General features: G+C 53.0%; 1 protein-coding gene across 9 annotated transcripts in view; it reads right to left on the bottom strand.

The window, feature by feature from the left end:
* The window catches only part of TTC21A (tetratricopeptide repeat domain 21A), a 34,793-nt gene extending 10,019 nt beyond the window's left edge, over positions 1 to 24,774 (bottom strand). For 5 of the 9 annotated variants that reach the window (XM_074284386.1, XM_074284389.1, XM_074284390.1 and 2 more), the window contains exons 1-20: positions 24,299 to 24,774; positions 21,559 to 21,688; positions 18,193 to 18,306; positions 14,421 to 14,587; positions 13,939 to 14,061; positions 13,242 to 13,399; positions 11,467 to 11,551; positions 10,006 to 10,104; positions 8,731 to 8,923; positions 8,448 to 8,545; positions 8,054 to 8,254; positions 7,356 to 7,485; positions 6,200 to 6,357; positions 5,215 to 5,430; positions 3,916 to 4,154; positions 2,825 to 2,897; positions 2,606 to 2,716; positions 2,151 to 2,289; positions 1,934 to 2,037; positions 1,324 to 1,512 (exon numbers count right to left, since the gene is read on the bottom strand). In XM_074284386.1, the coding sequence (XP_074140487.1) occupies positions 1,324 to 1,512; positions 1,934 to 2,037; positions 2,151 to 2,289; positions 2,606 to 2,716; positions 2,825 to 2,897; positions 3,916 to 4,154; positions 5,215 to 5,430; positions 6,200 to 6,357; positions 7,356 to 7,485; positions 8,054 to 8,254; positions 8,448 to 8,545; positions 8,731 to 8,923; positions 10,006 to 10,104; positions 11,467 to 11,551; positions 13,242 to 13,399; positions 13,939 to 14,061; positions 14,421 to 14,587; positions 18,193 to 18,306; positions 21,559 to 21,688; positions 24,299 to 24,325 (2,754 nt within the window). In that variant the 5' untranslated portion in view covers positions 24,326 to 24,774. The remainder of the gene's footprint in view (positions 1 to 1,323; positions 1,513 to 1,933; positions 2,038 to 2,150; positions 2,290 to 2,605; positions 2,717 to 2,824; positions 2,898 to 3,915; positions 4,155 to 5,214; positions 5,431 to 6,199; positions 6,358 to 7,355; positions 7,486 to 8,053; positions 8,255 to 8,447; positions 8,546 to 8,730; positions 8,924 to 10,005; positions 10,105 to 11,466; positions 11,552 to 13,241; positions 13,400 to 13,938; positions 14,062 to 14,420; positions 14,588 to 18,192; positions 18,307 to 21,558; positions 21,689 to 24,298) is intronic. The other 4 variants (XM_074284392.1, XM_074284394.1, XM_074284395.1 and 1 more) reach the window with 2 other exon arrangements.
* Positions 24,775 to 24,784: the final 10 nt, after the last annotated feature.

Here is a 24,784-nt window from a genome sequence, read left to right as displayed (position 1 = left end):
ACTGTTACGATTCCCCACACTTCACCTCTATCTCTGTGCTTTGCCTTTCCACTCCACCTTCAAAGGCCCTCCTGAGAGGCGCCTCCTACAGGAAGCCTTCCCTGAACTCCCAGCTGAGGAAGAAGTTACCTTGTGTTTGCTTAGGTGTATACACCTCCCTAAAGCCCCATAACTGCCCCTCCCAGGCTCCTCTTCCCCCCAGCACAAGGTCTTCGAGGCTTCGTTTTCCTTTAGTCTTTGCTCTCCTGTACTTAGCACGGTGCCCAATAGCTGCTTGTCAAAATGGCTTTCTAAAACTAGTCATTAAAAAAAAAAAATCAGGCCCCGGACGCACAAAACTCGGCTCTTTTCTGGGGACAGACACCCGGCCGTTGATAGGCCGCCCATCGGCTTGTTGGGATAAAAGCAAGCTCTGGTAAGCGAATGTCAGGACCGTTGTGCTGTGAGAAATGAGGTGCAGGAGGCGCTCAGAAAAACCTGGCAAGATTTCCGTGACGTGAAGGGACCCGTGTTCTGTCCAGAGAACCTGCAAGAGGCTCAGAGGGTCAGCCGGGAATGGTGCGGCTATCCTGGGATCCCAGGCAACCAAAGGCCTGGGGAAGAGAAATGCCCTCCACGCCCAGAGGAGAAGCTGATGGGGTTGGAGCCTTTTCAACTCGATTTTTCTTCATGTTTGGTTTTTTTTTTTTTTTCTTTCTTTTGGTCTGTTTTCTTTTTCACCATAACTATCATGGCAAAGTTTGGGCGGCTACGCGTGTATAAAGCACGGCAAATTGCTTGGGAGGGAGGGAGGGAATTTGGAACTTCAACGTTTAAAAACAAATGTGGAAAGCATTTTTACATGGAACTGGGGGACACTAAGATCCTAAATAAGAAGGGGGGGATAAAATAAAAGCAGTCGCTCGGGCCAGTCACTAAGCGTTTGTTAAGTTTGCTAGACCAGGCACTGGGGGTGGGGAGAGGGAAATATGGAGAGTAAGCACTTCATAAATTTGGCCTGACATTCTAATGTGGGTACTAGGGAAGCCTCCAAGATACAGAGCAGCGGAAGGTAATCTGAGAGGGGAAGGCGTGAGCGGCTGGAAGGGCCTCCCAGAATTCCCAGCGCAGGCTCTGATTGGCTCGTTCACATTCAGAGGGCATTTTTCCTAGACAAGAATGCTGTCTAGAATTACAAGGAGAATCATTTCATTATGGAAAATAACAGCATTAGGAACCCTTCCTTCCTGGTTATGGCCCTTCTGGCAGGGTTCCGAGGGCCCAGCCCCCACCCGCTCAGAATTCTGGGCAGCGGCTGAGGCGGCGCGGGGTCTCAGCCCTCACCTTGTTGTCTATGGGGGAGTAGGTCAGAGCGTCCTTGTAGGCCTTGACCGCCTTCACGTAGTCCCGCTCCGAGAGGTGCTGCTCCCCAAACTGGGCACAGATGGAGGCGGCCAGCTGCTTCTGGGAGGGGAGCATCTCGGGCTGCTCCAGGGGCACCCGCTTCAGGATCCTCGACTGGATGTCCAAGGCCTGCAGAGACCCAGCTTGGGCATTGAGCTTGGGCTCCAGGGCTCTCCCCAAGGTGCCCACCAGCCGGGCACGGGGCCAGTGCCAGAAGACCATTTCTATGGCTCAGTCCCCGAGCAAGCTGCTCACGCCATCTTTTCCCTCTGGGAGGGTCGCTCCTGGGCCCATTCTGCAGAGGAGGGGGCTATCCAGAAAGTGCCTCCGGTGTCGGGGTCACCCGCTGCCCCTCAGGGATCACCCACTAACTAGCGACTCCTCAGAGAATCTCAGCGTCACCCATAACCACACCTGAAAATCTTCCCTTCTAGTTTGGGGGTCCCTGGGCCCCGCTCAAGCCGCCAGCCTCCCTCACTCTGCCCCCCTCCCCCCCTCCCCTCCGCCTTGGGGAGAGGCAGACCAGAGCTCTGGTCGATACTGGCGCTACCTTGTTCAGAGTCTTCATCACTTCCTCCCTCTTGTGATTCTTGTACACTTTAGCGAGTAAGAGCAAGCACTTGACATCGTTCATCATGGAAGGGATGTCATTAACTAGAAAACAGGGAACCAGAGCCCCCTCTCAGGGCGGACCCCCGCACATGCACACGAGCCGCCTCCCCCGGACACCCCCGCAGAGGAGGGGCGGGAGGGGGCGGGACACACACCGAAGTCGTGGTCCAGGGCCTGCTTCAGCACCTTCTCGGCCTTGTTGAACTTCTTGAGCTTCAGGAGCAGCTCGGCCAGGTCACAGCACAGGAAGTCCTGCCCACTTATCTTCTGAGCCGCCTCATAGTAATTGATGGCCTTAGGGAAAAGACACGAGGCCTCAGTGGCTCTCTGAGCAGGCTTGGCCATCCCAAGGAGCCTGTTACAGAAGGGCTGGCCCCGGGGTACCCCCCCCACCCGGGACAGAAGGGGCCTCCCCTCCAGACCTTCCTGGAAGGCCCCATTCTCTCTGAGCTGGGGATCCTGGGGGCTGGGGTCCATCCTAGGGTCCCCCATGAGCCTGACTGGGGCTGGCCCTGAAGTCTGTATGTGTCTGTGTGTGTGTCTGGGTCACTCCCACAGTGCCCGGAAGCTTGTGCCCCCTCAGCCCTTCCCCCAACCCCTGCCCCCTGACCTTATTATACTGGTGCGTTTTCACGTAAGCTTGTCCAATCCTGCTGACCAGGGAGGCGTCGTGAGGGTTCTTTCGGTAAGCTTCATCGTACACCTCCAGAGCCTTCTCTGGCTGCAAGGGGGGGGGCAAAAAGGCCTGTTTTCAGCACCCCTGGCTGACCCCCACCTACCGAAGGCGGGACCCCGGGCCAGGGGTCGGGGTCCCAGGACAATCTCTCACCTCCTGAATATTCATGAAGGCGTCTCCCAGGAGGAGGCTGGTGTGAGGCCCCGGCAAGTGTTCACAGAGCTCTCTGCAAGAGATCCCCTGGGGGTGAGGGGGGGGCCTTGGCCAGGCAGGGCCTGGAAGGGGGTGACTTGGGGGGGCAGGAGCTCAGGGAGCCTGGGAACGGCACCCTGAGAAACGGAGGGCGGATTCTCTGGGCGCCATCTTTCTCAACTGCCTGCACCCCACGAGTGCCCGTGGGCCGAGCCTCTGGCCCGGCTGCACAACTGGAGCCACAAGGAGCAGGTGGCCTCATGGGACTCTGGAGCTGAAAGGCGGGAGCCCCGTTTTCTTTGTGGCCTCCACAGAGGCAGTGTTGGGTAGTGGGTAGGGAGCTGACCCTCTCTGTCTTGGTTTCTCCATCTGTAAAATGGGGTGACTTCCTACGAGGGGACCAGAGGAGTGACCCGGTGACACTGGCACCTTGAAGATTAGCTAGGTCATCATCATCCACCAGGGGTCAGCCCCACCAGGGCGAAGCACAAAGCTGGCAGACCCAACAGCCCCCTCCTCCGCAGGGGAGACCAAGCATGCATATGGCACCTACTGTGTGCGGGCACTGGCCTAGGTTTGCTGTAAATATCCTGGGAGATGGGGGTCTATGATCCCCATTTTACAGACGAGAAAGTTGAGTCAAACAGAGAAGCGAAGCCTCTGAGGCTGGATTTAGACCTAGGAGTCAGAAAGCCCAGGGCTGCCTCGCCCCGGCTGTCCTCCAGAGGCTCCTTCCCTGGTCCCTGGGGTGTGGCGGCCCCCTCCTCTGCAGGAAGGGCGGCAGGAGCTGTTCCTCGGGGCCTGGAGAGGTTTCTGCCCAATCCGGGCTGGGCAGCCCAGTGCCTGGGGACCAGCAGGAGCCCAGCCTCGAGTCTCCCATAGGAGCATTACCTGCAGGTGCTGGGGACACTTTGGGGGGGGTCCCCACCAGTTCCTTGCTCCTTGTGCCCCCCAGGCGATGCTGAGTGTGTGTGTTGGTGGGCCCCCCCCCCTGCTCCGGCCCCTCCCCCCGCTCCGGCCCCTCCCCCTGTTCCCGCCCCCCTCCGCCCCACCTGTAGCAGCTGATGTAGAGGCGGATGTCTTTGCGTGTGTGCAGGTAGATGTGCGCCATCTTCTCCTTGGCCTCGGTGTAGTAGGGCTGCTTGGGCGTGATGTTCCTCAGCATCCCCAGCGCCATCTCCACGTTGCCCTTGCTCAGCGCCAGGTCCACGTTGGCGATGGTGATGCGGATCTCCTCGGGCGTGCCGCTGAACTCGTTGATGGCGTCCTGCATGATCTTGGTGGCTTCGTGCTGCGGGGAGCGGACGTGGGCTCGGCGGGGGCGGGGCGGGGGGGGGGGGCGGGGGGGTGCACACGTGTGTAAGTGTGTGCTGGTGCACGTGGGTAGGAGGGCTCGCAGTGAGGACCCCCTGCACCAGCGCCACTCAGAGTCACCTCAGGGCCCGGCCCGGCTGGGTTAAGGGAGCGCCCAGTGACGCAGCCGGGCCGTGAACCCAGGACCCCCTGAGTGCCCATCGGGCGCCTGCTGCTTCTGGGGCGGACAGAGGCCCGATGCTCGGCCTCCCTTGCAGGATTCCCCTCCGGGCCACAACGGGCCATGAGGAGGGGGGGGGGGGGCGGCCTGTCAGGGGCTGGAACTGGCCAAGAACTGAGAGGCAGGAGGAAAGAGGGAGGGACCTCCCCAGGCAGGTGGAGCCCCTCAGGGCCCGTCCAGCCCACAGCACCTTGTGGCCCTTGGCACCAGGACTGCTCTCTGCTTCCTCTCTGCCGGCTTCCCCGGCTCCTGTGCTAAGGGTGCACCCCCCCAGGGGACCCCCTCCCCCCTCAGCTCCCCCTGCACGGAGCCAGTGACTACGTGTCCGGCCTCGGGCCTCGTCTCCCTCCAGCGCCAGGGGTCCCATGACAGCCGGACCGCTCTGCCCCGGCGTTCCTTGGGCTCGGTCCAGCTCCCTCTCCCTGTCCCGTCCCCCTGCTCCCCACAAATGCCCCCCTCCCCCCACACGCAGACACCCGGCGCTCTCCCTGGTCCTGATTTCTCAGGGGAGGGGCACTTTCCTCAGACTCCCAGATCCGCTCCCCCCCCCAAGTCACTGGGCTCCCTCTGCTTCGTCACATGGCGGCTGAGTCTTGTGTTCTCCACCCCCCCTCCCCTTGTTCAGACCCTGCTGTCCGCTGTGGCGGCCGCTGATTGACAGGCCGCCCCCTATGTCCCTCTGTTGTGACCCACAATCCACTGGGCCCAGGCCCAGAAAACCCCCTTTCTGAGCACAGGGACTCTCTCACTCGAGGCATCAATGGTTACTACCTCAGCTCTGCCCGCTTAGGGGGAAGAAGCCGTCCAATTCTCTTACCAGCTCCCCGTTTAAGCGCAGCGCGTCGGCGAGCTCCAGCAAGATGGACACCCGCTCGCTGGGCTGGATGCCCGAGCTCCTGCTCTTCTTGTTCTCCCCTTTCTTCATCGTGGGGAGCTTCATGATCATCTTGAGGGTTTTGATGGCCTCTGGGTAATCCCCCGACTTATTCAGGGCTCTCGCTTTGATGAAGTGGTACAGCGGGTGATCGCGCACCTGGGAAGCGACACGTGCCAGTGGTCAGCAGAGACGGGCGGGCTCCATAGGTGCCAGGGCCTTTCAGGAGACCCCTGGGCCCCGGGCCAAGCATGAGGATTTAACAGCCAGATCTACCGAGGGGTCAGCCAGGCCGAGCAGTCAGAAAATCTTACAAGGGGGACGGACCTGGTCCAACTTCCTATTCATGACCCTTGTGAGAAATCCCCTTCCAGAGGAGGGGGGCTTCTCCTGGGGCGGGAAATGGGGCAGGATTCTGGGAACTTAGAATAGTGGAAGGGCTCTATTCCAATCTAATTGGCTTCCTTGGGGATCCTGAGTAATTTGTTTTGTGCATCCGAGAAGGAACCACAGGCTTAAGAGGACTGACTGGCAGGACTCGGGACAGTCAGAGGGTCCCCAGATTCCCTCAACATGCCTGTGGACAGTAGCTGCCACTGTCTCAGGACCCTCAAAAAAAGGCGAGAGCCACAGATTGCCCCCGAGAAGCCTAGCATGGAGGTCTAGGGAATGATCCTCCCTCGGCCAACCACAGCACAGAGCCCCCAGAGGAAGAAGGGCGCAGACCCTCCCCCTGCCAACCAGGACTGTGGTTTAGAGGCCCAGAGAGGTGGAGGACCCTTGGCTTAGTCCTCCCAGATACAGCATGTGATGCCGGGGGAGTGGAAGTGGATACACGAGCAGTGGGTTGGTCCCTGGGCCTCGTGCAGCTCAGCAAGGGCAGAGCCTTAGTTTCTCGCCTGGCTCCCCTTCCCCGATGCCCGCTCACCTGGAAGTTGTGGCTGACCCCCAGCTCTAAGGAGTGGGAGCACATGGTGAAGTTGCCCTGGGACAAGTAGATCTGGGCCATCAGGAGGTGGACGTCGGCGGAGGTCGGGTCGAGCTCCAGGCATCTCTGCAAGGTACTCTGGGCATTCTCTAGTTCTCCTGGGGAAGGGCACACCAGGTTTCCCAGCCAGCCGCTTGGCCCCGGGGCCATCTTGGAACCGCCCGGTCAGCCCGGCTCAAAGAGTACCTCATGTCTTGCCCAGACTCTGCCCTTCCAGGCTTCCCTTTTCTCTTTGAGGGAAACCTGCCTGGTTACCGCTGTGGACCCTGAGTCCTGCCCCTCCTCCCTCCCTGAAGCCCCGCGTCCCCTCAGCCTCCACGACCCGGGGATTCTGCCTTTCCTGTATTTCTTGCACTGGCCTCCTTTCTCCCCTTGCATTGCTGCCAACTCTAGCTTGGGACCTCGGCACTTTTTGTCTGGACTGTTGCAATCGCCTCCTAATTAGTCCTTCCACTTCTTGCTAAACTCCAAAGGCCAGAGTCTGGCCGGTCACTTCCCTGCTCAAGGACCTCCCATGGTTCCCCTTTGCCTCGAGGATAGAGCAGACTCCTTCAGAGGGCATGGGAGTCCCCTTGAGCTCTATGATCTCTTACAGCTTTCCCAAGAATAAGTCCAGGGGTGCCCACGCTCCACCTGTGCTGCCAGATCTTTGCTGCGCCCACTCCTGGGAGCTGAGGAGGGCTCTGGGGGAGGGCACGGCATGGTGGGTGGGGAAGCCAGGCTCAGCAGGAAGGAAGCTTCCCATCAGCGCCAGCGGCCACTAAGGGAGGATTCCATTCCCCCCCCCCCTTTTATCTGATAGACCTCTGTTAGGGGCCAGGTTCTGTGCTGGGCATGTGAGAACGGAAAGCCGGGCGCTGCTGGGGAGGGGCTCGGCGGCCTCACTGGGAAGCCCAGAGAGCGGCACATGGGAGGGCTCGGGGGAAGGCACGACCCCTGGGAGCTATGAGGATTCGGGGAAGACTCCATGGAGGAGCCGAGAGCTGAGAGGGGAGGACGCTCAGCCCGGGAACTGGGACCATCCGGGAAGCGCCCTGGACGTGCTCGCCCAAGACGAGCCTCTCTCAGCGGGTGAGGGGCTGGCGCTGGGGCTCACCTGACAGGTACTTGACCTGGGCCATGAGATACAGTGGGTCGATGAGGGCGGGGGCCACTTTGACCACGGGGTTCAGGATCACTGCGGCTTGTTTGAGGAGAGGAGAGATGATCTGGCCTGGGGATCTGGGCTGGGAGGGAAATGGGGTCGGGCTGTCAGCAGCCGGTCATTTCCAGAGTGCTGGACAGTCCTTCTCTGGGGGCCAAGGGCTCTTCTGGGAGAAGCTGCAGGTGGGGGTGGGGGCTGGCCCAGCCCACCGCCCATGGAGAGAGATGCTGGCGAGGGGGCCGTTACCTCCTTTTGCATGATCGGAAGCCGCCCAGTCCTAAATATGCCAGCTAAGAACAAGGGTGCTCAGGGGTTGGATCCATGACCTCAGGGCTGGGCTCTCTCCCATGCCTGGCAGCCTGCCCTGCCCTCCAAGGGGAGGCCAGCTCAGAGGTGCCCATTGGGGCTGCAGGCGTGTGGCACCTGGGCCACAGCCCTTCCTGAGCAGCCCCTCTTAGCTCTCCAGGAGCTGTGATCTGGGTAGTGGAGGGCACTTGAAATTTTGAAGTAGCTACCTCAGTGCCCTCCAAACTTGCCGCAAGCAGCTCCCCACCTCAGTGTCCCTCTGAGCTTGCCATGGGCGGTGCCCTGCCTCCCCTGCCCGTCCACCCGCCTCCTGGAGCAGGCTCCGCTCACTGAGCTCGGCCCACCTGCTTGGGGCAGAAGAACAGGTACTCCTTGACGATGTTCACCAGGAAGGTGGGGTTGAGCTTCTCGAAGTACTCGATGCTGAGGGGGAGGCCTTGCATGTTGGAGAAGTGCAGCTCGGCCGCCTCCTTGAGCAGAGCCGTGGCCACCTGCTCGCTCTTGTGCTTCTTGGAGGCCAGGAGGGCCTGCAGGAACGTCAGGACCTGTGTAGGAGAAGGTGCTTGGTTCCGGAGCCAGAGCTCACCTGGCTGGGGCCTCAGAGCCTGATCCCTGCTCTCCCCAGCCTGCCCAGGAGCCTCCCTGGAAGGATCCAGGTCTGGCTCCTTACATTAAAGCTTGAGGGTGGAGAGGGGAAAGACAGGAGAGGAGAATGGAAGAAATAAGGTGACCTCTGACCTCAGACTTCCCCAGGGATTGCTGAACTTCCTTTAGGAATTCCAGCTGTTGCTCTGCCTCCTCCAGGTTGCCCTCCAGGATCTGGCACCAAATGATACCTGCAGTCCAAGGACACAAAGGGAACCACTTCCAGGTGAGCCGCCTGACAAGACCGAGCCTCTCCTAGGCCTTCCCCAGGCTTCCCATATCCCCCTAAGCCTCCCAAGCTCCTCAGGCTTCCCAGGCCCCCTAAGGCTCCCAGGCTCCCCAGGCCCCCAGGCCCCCAGGTCCCCAGGCCAGAGACCTATCAGGGCTGACATGCTGCTCTCGTCCAGCTTCATGGCCTCCGTGTACCACAGAGTGGCTTCCTTCACCTTCTCCTGAAGGATGAGCTGATAACCCAGCTCATTGGCGAACTGGGCGTCTGAGGGCGCTGAGATGAAGGTGCGCTCAATGAAGCTGTAGATCTGCTGCAGGATGAGCTGGTGCTTCCCACACTGCGAGGAAAAGTCCGGCCAGTGGCCTTAGCGAGGGAGGCCCCGGGGTCCCTGCCCGGCTTTGGGCAAGCCAAAGAAAGAGCCAGCAGTGCCAGGCCCGAGTCAGGGCTGCCAGGAAGGCCCTCTGAAGTCTGGCTTATGAGGAGTGACCCAGAGAGCCAGGGAGCTTCCCCCTAAACTGGGCACTAAGGCTCCCCCACAACAGACCCAGCAGCTGGTCATCCAGCCCAGAGCTGAAGAGGGCCCCAAAGTGGGCGGCCTGGTCCACCTCTGGGCGCATTAGCTGTTGGCGCCTTTTCCCTGACACTGAGCTCAGATCTGCCTCTCTGCATCCCACAACCTGGTGCCTGGGACCAACCCAGAATGCCCCAGGAGTGGAGGAGGCCCTCAGCCCACCCCTGCCATGTCCAGCTTCCCCAACTACCCTGGTTGGCCCTTTGGGATGCTCTGCAGCCTTCCAATTCCACCCCGCTTACATTCTAGTGCCCAGAACAGAACACAGTCCTCCAGAAGCCAGACCAGGGCAGGATAGTCTCGTGCCATCACCCCCTTCTTTCTGAAAACTCCCTCAGATGCAGCCCCAGGGGCCCATTACTGTGTGGCTGCCAATCCCACTCTTGCCTCAGTGAGCTCACAGCCCACTAGGAACCCCAAGATCTTTTTGCAGATGTGTTCATGAGGCCCCATCAGCTGGAGACCAAATGAGGGGTGAAGGCCCTCTGTGGGGGTGGTGAGTTATTGATCCTCCCTAGAACTCCAGTGGAGGAGACAGAGCTAGAGCACAAGGCCCTTGGAGCTGGAGCACAGACCCTTGGAGCTGGAGCACGGACCCTTGGGGCTGGAGCACGGACTCTTGGGGCTGGAGCACGGACCCTTGGGGCTAGAGCACGAGGCCCTGGGCTCCCTCACTGCCCTGGAAGGCATGTTCAGCAGTAGATTTGGCCCCTGCGCGGGAGGTCATAGGGAGCTTGGGCTACAGAAGGCTTTCCAGGGCACCAAGAACTAGCCACTTCTTGGCAAGAGAAGAGGCTTCGGGAAGCAGGAGGAAGGGCCCAGAGCCAGGGGGCGGGCTCCCTGCGTACCAGCCTGCTGATGACGATGACTTTCTTCAGATGGAGGCTCGGGTTCTGGGGCTCCTTGGTCTCTAAGGCCTTAATCAGATTTCTCACGTGGTTGATGGCCTGCAGGAAAGGGCAAAGTGAGCAGCTAGAGGACCAGCTTGCCCCGGCCCAGCGGCCTTTGCTGCTCCAAACGGGACACCTCGATCTCAAGTTTGTTTTCTACCTACAGGTACAGAAAGCCCCCATCACCTCCGGCAGGAGCTGATTACTTGTATTTGGTAGATTGCACTCCATCTGTCAGTAGCCAGTAAGCATTTATTAAGCACCTGCTATGTCTTGAGCAATACTGAGAAGGTAAAAGGCGGCCCCTCCAGGAGCACCCTCTCACCCATCGTTTGTGAGGCTGCAGGAGTCCGGGGTTCCAATCTTACCTCAGACTTTGAAACCTGGGCTAGGGCACTTGGTCCTCCAGGCAGCTCCCTAATATTGGAAGGGGGCTCTCTAAGCTGCAGGGGAAATGACTGCCACTTTCCTGGTGAGGATGGGCCCCTGCTGGGGGGTGGGGGGCTGCACAACAGAGACCCGGCAAAGTGAAAACACTTTGTCCTCATCTTGTCTGATTCTCTGTGATCCTGTTTTCCTGGCAAAGACACTGGAGTTTGTCATTTCCTTCTCCAGCTTTTTTACAGATGAGGAAACTGAGGCAGACAGCGAAGAACAGCTAAAAAGTGTCAGAGGCTGGATCTTCACTCAGGCCTTCCTGACACCAGCCCCGGTGCTCTTTCCACTGGGCCACCTCTGCTCCCCAAACCACTTTTTGGGTATTTATTTATGCATTAATTAATTTAATTAATAAACTAATACATAAAAAAGTAAAATATTGGCTGTTGCCAAGGAGCGTCCTCTGTATCTGGAGATGCTGGGCAGAGGAGGCTGCAGCAGCAAGTCTGGTGGAGAGCTCCCACGTCCCAAGAGAGCAGAACAAAGCCACTGATGGCCAAGCTCTAATGTTAGCTGTTTTTATCACTACTGGACTATGGGGTCGATACGGGGTCGAGACGGGGTCTTTTTGTGTGGTGGCAGTCAAGACTGACTGGAACTGCCTTTGGAGAGCTCCCGGCCCGGGAGCCACATCAGGAAATCCTGTGGGCACCCCAGCCTTGGCTGACCATCCCTGACCATTCATTTAATCAGAGGTGGAGCACAGAATGCCAGCCCCGGAGGAGCCTTGAAGGTCAGCTCTGCCATGCTCCTCATTTAAAAAACGTCACTGAGACCTTGAGGGGCAACAGAGCCAGCCAGGGTCTCGTCTTTCTGCAGCACTGCTGGAGTCAGCCCTATTTAAACAGCACTGAGGGGAGGGCAGGAGGCTGGGGAGACAGGAGGCTGAGAGTGGGAGGCCGAGAGTGGGAGGCCCAGCCCGGGAGCCTGGAGAAAGGACTCCTCATGAGCCAGCTTCCCTTAATCCTCCAGAGCACTTACTTCGCTGATATCTCCTTCCCTGGCAAACTCATGCACGGCCAGAACCTGGCGGGCGTCGATGTTGTTCTCGTCTTTCTCCAAGATTCTGAAACAGGAAGAGGAATTCCTCTACGTTAGGGGAGGCAGAATAAGCCAGGCCCCCAGGAGAGCCTGCCCTGGACGAGCCTGCCCTACGTGAGCCGCCTATGCCAGCCTTGGACAAACCTGCTGTGAGTGAACCTGCCCTGGACAAGCCTGCCCTGAATGAGCCTGTCCTAGGCCGGCCTGCTCTGGGAGCGCCTGCATTGGGTTACGTGTGGAAGGACATCTTTCCAGGGTTGCTGGAATGCTTTGGGTTGGTTCATCAGGGCTGAAGAAGTTGCATGTTATGTTTCTGTGTTGTGGATACAGGGTTGGGCCAAGCCTGGGGACCTTCTCAGAGCAGCGTTCGCTTCCCATTCCTAAGTAAGCCCCAGGGAGGGGCTGATGGCCAACCCCCCCATCCAAAGTCACGTGCCCTTGGAGTCTCTTCCCAGAACCTCGGAGGCCTTGTGGCCCCATGCGAGGAGTTTGGGAAATCCCTAAGTCTCCTGAAGAAAAAATCAAAATGTTACATGTCTATGTTTATGTCTGTCTATGTCTATGTCTATATCTATGTCTATGTCTATGTCTATGTCTATGTGAATGTCTATGTCTATGTCTATGTCTATGTCTATGTCTATGTCTATGTCTATGTCTATGTCCATGTCCATGTCCATGTCCATGTGTTGGAAGCCGCCATTTCTAAGCTGATTGGCAAAGCCCAGCACTGAGATCAAATGTGCACAGCACTCGCGCAGGAACATTTCCTTCTATGATTCTCAATAGTGGACTACTAGTATTATTTATAATTGGCTCGATGGGCACTAAAATATTATCTAAAAATATCTGATGACAAGGGTTTTGGGGCAAGTTAACTAGAAATGATTCCACGTGCATATTCTGTCCTAATAAAACTAATCTCTCACCGAGACAAATGATAAAGGAGAGAACATCATGGAAAGCATTGTCACTATGGGAGAGAATCCAAAGGTCTAGGAAATAATGGTGTTTACCCATTCAGTCTCAGAAAAGATCACTATGTCTTGGAACCAAAAGATGGTTAAAGTATAACTAGGAATTGCCCTAAATGCCTATGTATTTGGTTTCAAGTCAGGAATCAAACAATCCATAGATTTGACAAAGAAGACATAAGTAAACTCACAAAATTCACTGACATTTAACCGTGTATAACATTTCCCTTTCATTATTGGCTTCACATAATATAATCAATAATTAACATTTAACTATAAAAAATTAATCAAAAATTAAGTGTCAAATGTAGTAATATATAAAGGTCAATAAGTCAGACACACGGCTGAAGACTATGTTGACTTAAAGAAAAGTATATATCATGATATAGTATAAAAACAAAGCCTGAAGGAGCCTAAGAGAAGTGGAGCATCACTTCTATCAGTTCCTCACTCAAACTATCCCACGACTCCTGTCTTCCTTTGATGCCGACCCTATTTGTTCCTGCTCAACCCCCTGGACCCGGCAGAGGCTGGACCCCTGCATCCATGTCCATGTCCATGTCTATGTCTATGTCTGTGTCTGTGTTTATATCTATGTCTATGTCTATCTCTATATCTATCTATCTATATGGGGGGGAGAGAGACAGAGAGAGAGAGAGAGAGAGAGAGAGAGAGAGAGAGAGAGAGAGAGAGAGAGAGAGAGAGAGTCCCTAAACTACAGCCACTTGGGATTTCTTTCCTTACCGGTTCCCTGTTTCAACAGTTTGTTCCCAGTCCTGCTGGGCCAAAAAGAGCCTCATCTTCAGAATGAATGCTGGGATGAAGTTAAAATATGTAACTGTTATTTGATTAACAACTTCCAGTGCGCCCGAGTAATTCTGTTGCATCATGAAATAGTTTGCCTGTTGAGAAAAGTACAGAAAGAACACAGCTCAGGTGCCCGAGGATTCAGGCCAGATGAAGTCTGCTGGGGGTGGGGGCGGCAGACGTGGGATCTGTTTGCCCCATAGTGAGGATCCGGACACTTTGCCTAGGACATCCCAGGTGAAGGCTGGCCCCTGAGGACTGCTTCTAGCCTCTGTGCCTTGGTGACCATCCCCTCTAGGAGCTGGCTTTGCCAGCAGGTGAGGCCTGGGGAGGCTCCGGGGTGCGGCTAAGGGGAGCTGCAAACTTGAGACCTTCCACCCAGGCAGGATCTACCAGCCTTGAGGCTTGGTCTTCACACAAAGGGAAGAGGCCCAGGAGAGCCTGAGAGGCCTGTGTCTCATAAAGGGAAGATAGCCAGTTCAGGATGGGGAACATCGATGTAACTGAGACCAGACATCCTTAGGAGCCCTCCTCTGCCAAGGAGGGAACAGAGGCCTATGGAGAGTGAGATCCTGCTGGGACGAAGGGGGCAAAGCTGGGGCTAGAACCCGGACATGCTGGCCCTGCTCCTTACCTTCCCCATCAGGCCCAACACGTCCTTAGTGTCGCGAATCCCCTGGTCGAAGTACTTGATCGACTTCTTGACGTTGTGCTGTTTGTCAGACGTAAAGTCCACCCATCCTCGGAGCACATAGCCCTGGAAGAGGGAAATGGGGGGGCTTTCAGAGAGCTCAGCGTACCCTGCTAGTTCCCTGAGTGACTTCCAGGGAGGCTGCCTAGGTGCTGGGATGCTGGCACTAGAAGGTCCTCCTAACACCTCAAATCCCCTCCCCCCCATCTAGAGCTTCCCAGAGGATGCCCTGCCCCTTGTGCATGGCCCTGCTTGCCTTTTAAATCTGGAGCGCCTCCCCAAACTCTATGAACCCAGATTCCATCCCTGTCCCCCTCCCCTCATGTGTTTGGCCAGGGAGGATGCTGTCCATGGTGCTCATGTTAGCTTGTGGGGTTCTCCCCACCCGCTGCCCCCTGGAGCCTGGCTGGGGAGCCCAGCCTCACCTCTCTGGATCCGCTGGACACCTTGAGCATTCGGTCCACGTACTCTTTGGCTTTTTCATTTTTACCCATCAGCCAAAGAAATATCCCCGCGTAATACAAGGCATTCACACCAGCAGATTTCCGGGTTTCCTTGAGACAATTTTCAAGTTCTGAAATGGCCTCTCGATCTGTGCCCAGGAAGAAAGCCAGATTGAGGAAGAGTTAGGACACAGGTGGGATCTTATTTTAGCAGAGCCTAAGGAAAGCTTTATTTAAAAAAAAAAAAAAAAAAAACAAAAAAACAAAACACAAACCAAAATGGCGGAGCAATTGGGTGGGGCGGTGGCTAGAGCACTGGTTCCTGAGTCTGGAAGACTTGAATTTAAATCAAGCCTCAGACACTAATTAGCTGGGTGATTCTGGGCAACATCCTGACTGCCTCCAAAAAGAAATAAAAATAAAATGAACTAAATAGTGATTTCATGAAGCTAGGGAGCTCCAGGTGAGGACCTTCCTCTCTCCCAGGGCAGGAGAACCCCTTCCTACAATCAGCGTCTGCGAGAATTGTGGAGGCCCTAAGAGCAGAAGGCCTGTGGAGCCAGAGCAGCCCCGAAACCCGCTTCTAGTCAGAGGGAAATGCTGTTTCCAGATGGTAACTCGATCTGTCTTCGGAGGACAATCTGCGAGGGAAGTGCCCGCAGCACATGGGACAACTGTCCAAGCTCTGGCAGACTTTAGCCTCAGCCTAAGAGAACATGCACTCCATCTGGCTTGGCTTTGGGGGGCTTTGTAATTCCCTGCTATCCTGCAGGCAGCTAGCTGCTCACCGGGGAGGAAACCTCCCTCGTGCACGTGGGCCCTTCTCTGCACCACCTGGGCTGAGAGAGCTGGGCAAGGCTCGAGGGAGGCTGGTGACTTGCTCAGGGTAACACAGTCAGAGACTCAAATCTAGGTGGTTAGCATCCTATCCCTGCCTCCTGTGGCTTTTTTTGATTTCACCCATCAGTCCAGAAAACACGCCAGTCCTGGGTCACGAGGTGGGCTTGGCAGAGAGAGCCTAAAGTTTTGCTGAGATTCCTCCCTGGGGCAGGTGGGAAAGGCAGCTCCTCTGTGCCCCTGCAGACTGGCCCTGAGGACAGACTGGGAGTCCCACTGGCACCTTCACGGGGTGGGGGACCAGTGTCCACTCGGACCGATCCTCCGCTTTCCGCCTGCCTCCCTGAGTCTCTGCTGCTTTACCCAACTATCGGAGGCCTTTAGGAGCCGCAGGGTCACGGGGTCAGGACTTGGTGCTGGAAGGGACCCTGGAACCTGTGCATGCCTTCACTGGGTCAGGCAGCTGGTCAGAGAGGAGTCAGAGCTCTGGGCCTGGGAGACCCGGGTTCAGATCTGGCCTCAGTGACTAGCGGCGTGACCCTGGGCTAGTCACTTTGTCTTGTGCTGTTTCCTCATCTGTAAGAGGAAGATACGAACAGGACCTCCCTCACAGAGTTGTCCACATTTGTGGAGCACAGAGCACGGTGCTTAGCTCAGAGTAGGTGCTTCATAAGTGCTTCCTTCTTCCTCTTTCCCCTTTATTTTAGAGGTGAAGGCCATTTTAGGTTTGGGGAAAATGATGGCTCGGCCCAGCAAAGATGGAGAATTCTGGGAATATTTACAACTCACTGACAGAATGATTGATGCCTGGTGGTTGCTCCCCTGGATACTCTCCATTGGGGTAAACCCCCAGCAGGGTCTCAGAGCCTTTGGGTGAGTGAGGAGGGGAGGGCAGGGGGGGTTGAGGCAGAGGGCGAGCTCAGGAGGCCTCCTGGGCATTGGGCATTAGAGACAGAGCCACCCCCCAGGGCAAACAGCCAGGAGTGTGAGCCAAATGGTTAGCTTGGGCAAGAACATAGAGTCAGTCATTAGAGGGGCGGTCAGCAGTAGGGAAAGCTATCTGGAAATGGAAAAGGCGGCGAGCTCCAGTGAGAAGGGAGCCAAGCTTCAGGGAGGGCATCCTGGCTCTCTGAGAGGCTGTCCACAGAAGAGACATCTGGCCTCTTCTAAATATCCATCCCCCACTCCCCCACCTTAATTAGACTAGCCAATCAATCAATGAGCATTCATTAAGCACCTACTGTGTGCTAGGTAGGGGCTGCTAGGTGATAGAGTGGACAGAGCACTGGACTTAGAGTCAGGAAAACTCAGTTCAAAATCAGCTTCAGACGCTACTAGCTGTGTGACTCTGGGCAAGTCACTTAATTCTGATTGCCTCAGTTTCCTCATCTGTGAAATGAACTGGAGAAGGGAGTAGCAAACCTGTGCAGCTTCTCTGCCAATAAAACCCCAAATGGTGACCGAAGAGTTAGACACGACTTTGGAACCAGGGAGTTTGGGAGGGAGGGCACAAACGGCTGGGGGATGGGTGACAGTTAATTGCAGGAAGTGACTCTCAGGTTGCACAAGATGGAATAAGGGAGAAACAGCAATAAGAATAAGCAACAGGCAAGTGCACTTTCTGCAGATGATATTGTGGTGTCCTAAGGGAACTCCAGAGCGTCAAGTAGAAAACTTACCAACAGGAAGAGAATATCTCTCTCTCTCTCTCTCTCTCTCTCTCTCTCTCTCTCTCTCTCTCTCTCTCTCTCTCTCTCTCTCTCTCTTTCTCTCTCTCTCTCTCTCTCTCTCTCTCTCTCTCTCTCTCTGTCTCTGTCTCTGTCTCTCTCTCTCTCTTCTCTCTGTCTCTCTCTCTGTCTCTCTCTCTCTGTGTCTCTGTCTCTCTCTCGTCTCTCTCTCTGTCTCTCTTTCTCTCTCTCTCTTCTGTCTCTCTCTCTCTCCTGTCTCTCTCTCTCTCTCTCTCTCTCTCTCTCTCTCTCTCTCTCTCTCTCTCTCTCTCTCTCTCTCTCTCTCTCTCTCTCTCTCTCTCTCTCTGTCTCTCTGTCTCTGTCTCTCTCTCTCTGTGTCTCTCTGTCTCTCTCTCTTTCTCTGTCTCACTGTCTCTCTGTCTCTCTCTCTGTTTCTCTCTATCCTGTCTCTCTCTCTCTGTCTCTCTCTGTCTTTCTCTGTCTCACTGTCTCTCTCTCTCTGCCTCTCTCTCTGTCTCTTTCTCTCCTGTCTCTCTCTCTCTGTGTCTGTCTCTCAACACACACAGGAACTACAAGACCATAATTACAAAATACTTTTCACGCAAATAAAGGCAGATCTAAGTGGAGAAATATGAATTGTACATGGTTAGTCTGAGTCAATATAATACAAAGGGCAATACTACCTAAATTAATCTACCTCTTCAGTGGTATGCTCATCAAACTACCAATGGACAACTTTACAGAGCCCGAAAAAATAATAACAAAATTCACCTGGAAGAATAGAAGGTCACGGATATCAAGAGAATCAATGAAAAAAATGAAAAGGAAGAAGCCCCAGCAGTACCTGGTTTGAACTATACCACAAAGCCATAATTGCCAAAACAAATTGGTCCTGGATAAGAAAGAGATTAATCCGTGGGAAAAATTTGGCACTCAACATACAGAGGCAAATGAACACAGTGATCCTATCGCTGGATAAACTTGAAGATCGCAGATATTGGGGGGGGGGGAAGCTCACTTTTTCAGGAAAAAACTTCAAAATGGTCTGGCAGAAATTAGATATAGATACAAATCTCACACTATATCCCAAGAGGAGCTCCAAGTTGGTCCATGATTGAGACATAGATTGACAGCATAAACAAGCAGGAAGCCAAGAATCTTGACTGGAATCCCTGTCTTACTAGAACCTTGGCCTTTAACCCTGGGCCAGGTTGGCAGGTCTCACTTACCGATGGTCTCACAGCGTTTGTGGGCATAAATGAGGGCCATTATGGAGCACAGGGACACGTCCGGGTGACTCCTGAGAGTCTCGAGCTCGCCGATCGCATCCTGTATGTGTTCTGCTAAGACATTTTAGATCATTTACTCTCAGTGATGCACAAAATTATTGGAGTGAAGAGAGGAAGAAATGGGCCCCATAAGTATGGTGAATATGCCAGATATAGCAGATACCTGACACAAAGTAGACAATAAAGAAATAAATGCTCACTGATTGCTGTAAAATTCTTTAATATTTTAATAAAATTGGTTTTACTGCCCCAATTTAAATCCTTCCAATCTCTATTCCATACCAGTGCCCAAATAATCTTGCTGTATTAGTATTCAAGGAAGTTTGATCAATTCCTTTTGTTTTTATGCCAATTATTTCTGGCTATACCCACCCTCACCCACTTTTCTTTATGGCCATTAAAGACGATTAAGCAAAGTATTTAACACTCCAGTAGTTAGTGTGGGAAACATTCTCCCGCTCTCTACTTGAGGGAAGGGTTATCTATTTCATGTCTGGCTCTCACAACTTTCACTGATTTTTCAGTGGGTCAGACACCCAGCTTCTTTTTCATCATGATTGTGGTCATTGTGAATGCTCTAATCACCCCTATCAGTTCATACAAATCCTCCCACTTTCTCTGAACTACCACATCTTTATTTCCTACCCAATATCTCATTTTATTTCTGTGCTAAAGCTTTTCTTGGTGATTTCCCAATAGAGGGGACTACGCTTTTTCCCCAGGAATTTGTGACCATGAAAGTGTCATCCTTATTGGAGTTATTTTCAACTTCTTTGGGGTATATATGCTGAGCCACGGAATTGCTGAATCAGAGGTTAGGAATAGCTCGCTCACTTTGTTCACTTAAATCCAAGTGGATCAGATTGCAGCTCCACCAACAGGGTATGAGTATACTTTTTTCCCCCCTATGGTCCTTACACTCTGATCTTTTCCATTTGGGAGGCCATTTTCGATAATTTTCAGGTCTGAGGTGATTATCTCATATTGTTTCAATCTGCATTTCTTTGTTACTGATTTGGGACATATTTTCCAACAGCTGCTGGCAGAAAAATGGCAGAGAAAGCCAGGACTGGTCTGGTTTGCAAATTACAAATTTGTATGGAACTTGCTTGACATTCTTTTATTTTATTATTATTTTTTAATGTAATTTTTTTAATATAGCTTTTTATTTACACGACATATGCATGGGTAATTTTTCAACAATGACCCTTGCAAACACTTCTGTTTCAACTTTTCCCCTCCTTCCCCCAACCTCTTCCCCAAGATGGCAGGCAGGCCCATACATGTTAAATATGTTAAATACACTATATGCATACATATTTATACAGTTATTTTGCTGCACAAGAAAGATCAGATTTAGAAACAAGGTAAAAATAACCTGAGAAGGAAAACAAAAATCTTGCTTGACATTCTTAATCAAATCTGAGAAAAGATGCAAGTCTTCTCTAGGAGAAGTTAGGGAAAAATGGGCTGTGTCTATGAGTGGCTCTGAGCCTTCTACAGAGAGGTAATCAGAACCGACTGTGGGCCAGGCCCTTTATTAAGAATACGGGCTGGAACGGATCATAAAATAAACACTGCTGTGTTGCAGGGCATTACATCTTAAACAGCAATACGACAAAGGATTTCTAGCTTGGCTCCCTCCTAGTTGCACTCTGCTCGTCATCCCCTGCCAGATCTTTTGCTATTCCCTCCACAAGAAAGAGTCACGGTCTCTTTGCAGCCCACTGGTGGGCCGGGGCAGTGTGCGGGAAGATCATGGATGGGGCTGCTGTACCCCGGCAGCTAAGTGACACCTTCCAGGCTGCTCATCACTCCTTCAGGACCAGGAGGGCTGTTCCTCCCGCTCAAAGGCCCTCGTTGCCTCACAGAATGGCGTAACCAGCAGCACCTTGCTGCCCACTTCCATCCCCTTCCTGAAGGACTGAGGGCACATACCTATCCAGGTTGCAGTTCCCGGATGGGGCCAGGGCCCAGGTCTGGTGGATGGGTGAGGGCTGACTTTCTAGGCGAAACAACTGCCCACTACCATAGGCTGGGGGTGCCGTGTCCACAGGCCATATCTGCATAATTTGTACCTTCTCTATGGATGTGGTCTTTAGGGGTCAAGAACGCCAACCCCCATCCCAGGACTGCCATGATTCTGTGGTAAGTATGCTCCTGTCCCTTTTCAAAGCAAGTGCATACATAAAAGTAAACATATTCGTGTTTGTATTCATGCACATAAATGCATAACCACATATACACGAATGCTGTATACCCAGGAACACTGCATTTTGTCTCGATACAGTATATGATACTTAGATATCCACACATATATATTTATATATATTCTCTTGCTTGTACAGGGCTATATGTATGTTGCCTTTTCTGTGAAGACTGAAGACAGTCCCTTGGGGACAGGGAGAGTTTTGGCCTTTCTTGCTATTCCCAGCACATAGCACAGTGCCTGGCACAAAGGAGGTGCTTAATAAATGCTTACTGATTTGACTTTTTTCTTTTTTTTTTCTCCCCGAGACAATTGGGGTAAGTGACTTGCCCAGGGTCACACAGCCAGGAAGTATTAAATGTCTGAGGCAAGATTTGCACTCAGGTCCTCCTGACTTCATTGCACTACCTAGCTGCCCCTTAATGTTTCTAAAACAATTTGTTCCTCTCTGTTGCTTATGTAGTTCTCCTTGGTTAGGAAAATGACACCATTCTTAATTCTCTTCCCTATTTGTAAAGATTCTTTCCTCCCTCTGTGTTCTCTCTCTCTCTTGTTCCCTCTTTCTCTCTCTCTGTCTCTATCTCTTAGTCTTAGTCTCTGTCTCTGTTTCTCTCTCTTTCTATATATATATATATATATATATGTATATTTGTACTTATTTTATATTTTTAATGATTTAATCCATTCTTTTCATAATGCGGTTTGGTTATTGTGTTTTGCCCAGATTACCTTCTAGATGATAAGGCCTTGACAATACAACAGTAGTGACTTCATTACCTGTTTTTATTATCTGGGACAATGCTTTGTCTACACTGTAGGTACTTGATAAATGTTTCTGAAAGATGGATAGAATTTTGGAATTGCAAGAAACTTTAAAGATGATCATAAACATGCTATTTGGCAAATGATCATCTAGTTTCTATTCGGAAAAAAAAAAAAAAAAAAACCTTCCATGAAGCACAGTACCCCTCAAGATAACCCATTTATTTGTTGATTGGTTTAAAAATTTGAAATTTCTTTATATAACTCCTTTTTTTTTTTCCCTCCTGTTGTGAGCATTGCCTTGGCTGTCACTACATTCCCAGTCCCCAAATTACCTTCTCGCAGCAGTCCATATGCCTTGAAGAACTGCAGAATGGAGTCATTGCTGAATTTCTCCAGGCCTTCCGTAGCCGCATTCTGCACATGTCGGAAGTATTTTTCTTGACAATAATAGATTATTCCGGCCTAATGGAGAGAAAAACCTTTTGAGTTACCACAGTAGCTGTGGAAATACTCTAAACAAGCAATGGCACGGAAATAATTTTGCACATTTAACTAGTGGTTATGATTTGGCAGATTACTTCATGGGAATCATATATCATTGCTGGGTCAACCGCACTATTTGTTAATACCTCAACACTTCAATGGAATATGCTCCAAAGAGATCCAAGAAAGTGGAAGAAAATGCATTTGTAAAAACACATTTAAAACACTCTTTTTAAAGGAGCAGAGATTTGGCAATGTATGGGGTGCCCTTCAATGGAGGAATGGCTAGATGAGTTATGGTAGATGAATATAATGGAAAAGCACTGTGTTGTAAGAAATGAAGAAATGGGGGCAGCTAGGTGGCGCAGTGGATAGAGCACCAGCCTTGAATTCAGGAGGACCCGAGTTCAAATCCGGTCTCAGACCCTTAACACTTCCTAGCTGTGTGACCCTGGGCAAGTCACTTAACCCCAGCCTCAGGAAAAAAAAAAAAGAAGAAATGGGTTCAGAGAAACCCGTGCAGATGTGGACGAACTGAGCAGAGTAAGGTAAGCAAAACAATGATGGTCACAACATAAAGACAAATAGCTTTAGAGACCTTAAGTAGAGGGGCAGCTAGGTGGTATGGTGAATAGAGCACCAGCTCAAAGTCAGGAGGACCTGAGTTCAAATTTGACCTCAGACTCTTAATACTTCCTGGCCGTGTGATCTTGGGCAAGTCACTTGACCCCAATTGCCTCAGGAAAAGAAACAAAAACAAAAACTTAAGAAGCAATGACCAAAGAACAACCATGGATTCCAGAGGCCTCATGATGAAGCCCATTACCACTTTACAAGAAGGGACAGTTATAGGTATGGATTGAGGCATTTTTTGGACATGGCCCAGTTGGAAATTTTTCTTGAATTTTTTTACAAGGGTTTTCCCCTCCATCCCCATTTGTTCAGAGCAAAAAATGGAGTTTTATTAATGGGAGAGAAAATTAAAACTTTAAAAGTACTTCAGTGGATTCATGACCTTGATGGGCACATTCCTTCTATCAGGGCAGATTACAAACCATTCCTGCCTTTCTTCCAGAGAGATTCTTTTTAAAAACAAGCTTTGGTACTCAACATCCTCCTTGGCAACTCTGCGTTGAGCCTCCCCTCTGATGGGAGAACAAGCACAAAACTTCTCCTGAAAGGCCCTTTTTTAGAAGCCAATTCTTCGTTTTCCACCAGTACCACAATTTCTCCCTCTTTCCTTCCATTTTTGGGCTTCCTTTCACACATTGTGTCTCTCCATTAAACTGTAAGCTCTTTGAGGGTAGGGACTAATTCTTTGTTTTTTTCTTATTTGTATGCCTGGTGCTCAGCACTCCCTGGCACATCTGTGGTCATGTCCAACGTTTTGTGACCAAGTTTAGGTTTTCTTGGCAAAGATACCAGAATTGTTTTCCATTTCCTAACCCAGTGAATTACCTGGGATCACACTGCTAGTAAGTGTCTGAAGCCAGATTAGAACTCGGGGGGTCTTCCTGATTCCAGACCCTGCACACTATCATCGCATAATTTGCCCATATGCTTGGCATACAGTAGGCGCTTAATAAATGTTGATTGGCTAATCTTATTAAGAATTGAGAATCTATTCTTCACTTGATATTTTTCTATAAAAATACAAAAGTCAGCCAGTCCTTGACCCCAAGGAGCTTGCATTCTATTGGGAGGATATAATACATAATAGAGGGTTGGCCAAGTAGGGAAGTCACTGCAAGACCACGGTGACACCTTTTCCGGAAGCAATAGCGGTCTTGCATGAGTTTAATGACCGTAGAGGTGAATTGAAGACGAGACCTGGGACCGGAAATGAAAGTCTCTTTAAAAAGCACTTAGTTTCTGATAGGAGCAAGGCACAAACATATCCCCTGAAGTAGTCCGCGTCCCCAGGAGCTTGCCCAACTCCTGACCGGCCCTCACGCTCCCCCTCAGTTCTAGTTCTTGGAAAGACCCACGGGGAAGGCTGGGGCCTTGGGGGGAGTAAGGGACCAGAGGAGCGCGGGGGTCCTCTCATCGTCTTTGGGAAGTCCGCAAAGCACCGGCCTCGCTGCCTGGACAGCTGGCTAAGAGGGCGACCAGATCCGGATGGCTGGCCCCCGAGCTAAGGGATAAGGGAGCCCTGGCCAGGGCTGGGGTGCTCAGGCTGCAGCCTTGCACAGTGAACGGAGGAACACTGCTCGGCTCCGACTTCGCTCGCGCAGGAAGGAAGAAGAGCGGCTGAGATAAGGAAAAGTTAGGAGGCAAAATCCCGAACAGGAGCCGCGCTAAGCTCAGCCTCAGACGCCCGGACGGGAATGCACCGAGTCCTGGCCACGAGCAGGGGGCGCTGGAGAGGTCTGAGCCGCGCCCCCAGCCTTGTGGGATCTGCTCCAAACTCCGCGGGGGGGGGGGGGGGGGTGCCTTTGGACAGGTCACCTGGTGCCGACGCAGCGCGCCGGTGCAGGAGGTCATTGCTCACTAAGAGGCGCCCTGGCTAGCGGAAGGAGCCAGGGACCTCTGACCCCTTCCCCAACCCCCGCCCCGCCCCCTTTCCACACTTCTCTCTCCCCCACCCACCAAGAGGGACGAGTCATTGCTGCTCATCTTGGGGCTGGGGGCCCGGAGGCCGCCTGGGAAGATCAGGCTCCGAAGGCAGCAGCAGGGGAGCCAGACCTGGGTCAGGGGGCCCCCGACGGATCAAGGCTGGGAGGCCCAGGATTGGGGTCAAAGACTCACGGGGGGACTTTGGCTTCGGCTAGGCCAGGGAAGACTGGGGTCAGGGGCCAAAGGTCAAGAATTGGGGAGGATGCTGCTCGGGGCAAGGACAAAGCAGGAGCTGGGAGCAAGGGTCAAGGGCAAGGTCGGAGGGGGGGTCAGGCCGGGGCTGGAGTCAAGGGCAGGGACAAGTCCAGGGTCAGGGGCGGGAGCTAGGCAAGGACAAGGCAAGGGTCAAGGGCCGGAGTCGGTCGGATCGGAAAGGGTCCGGTCAGGCTCCAAGTTGGGACCGGGATCCCAGCTCCCGCGCGGGGAAGCTCGGCGCCTCGCGACTGTCCGAGGATTCTG

Source organism: Sminthopsis crassicaudata, chromosome 1 (assembly GCF_048593235.1).
Source record: "Sminthopsis crassicaudata isolate SCR6 chromosome 1, ASM4859323v1, whole genome shotgun sequence".
In the NCBI taxonomy this organism is placed as follows: Eukaryota; Metazoa; Chordata; class Mammalia; order Dasyuromorphia; family Dasyuridae; genus Sminthopsis; species Sminthopsis crassicaudata.
The sequence above is the reverse complement of the archived record's forward strand: the minus strand, read 5'-3'. Positions and strand labels throughout refer to the sequence as shown.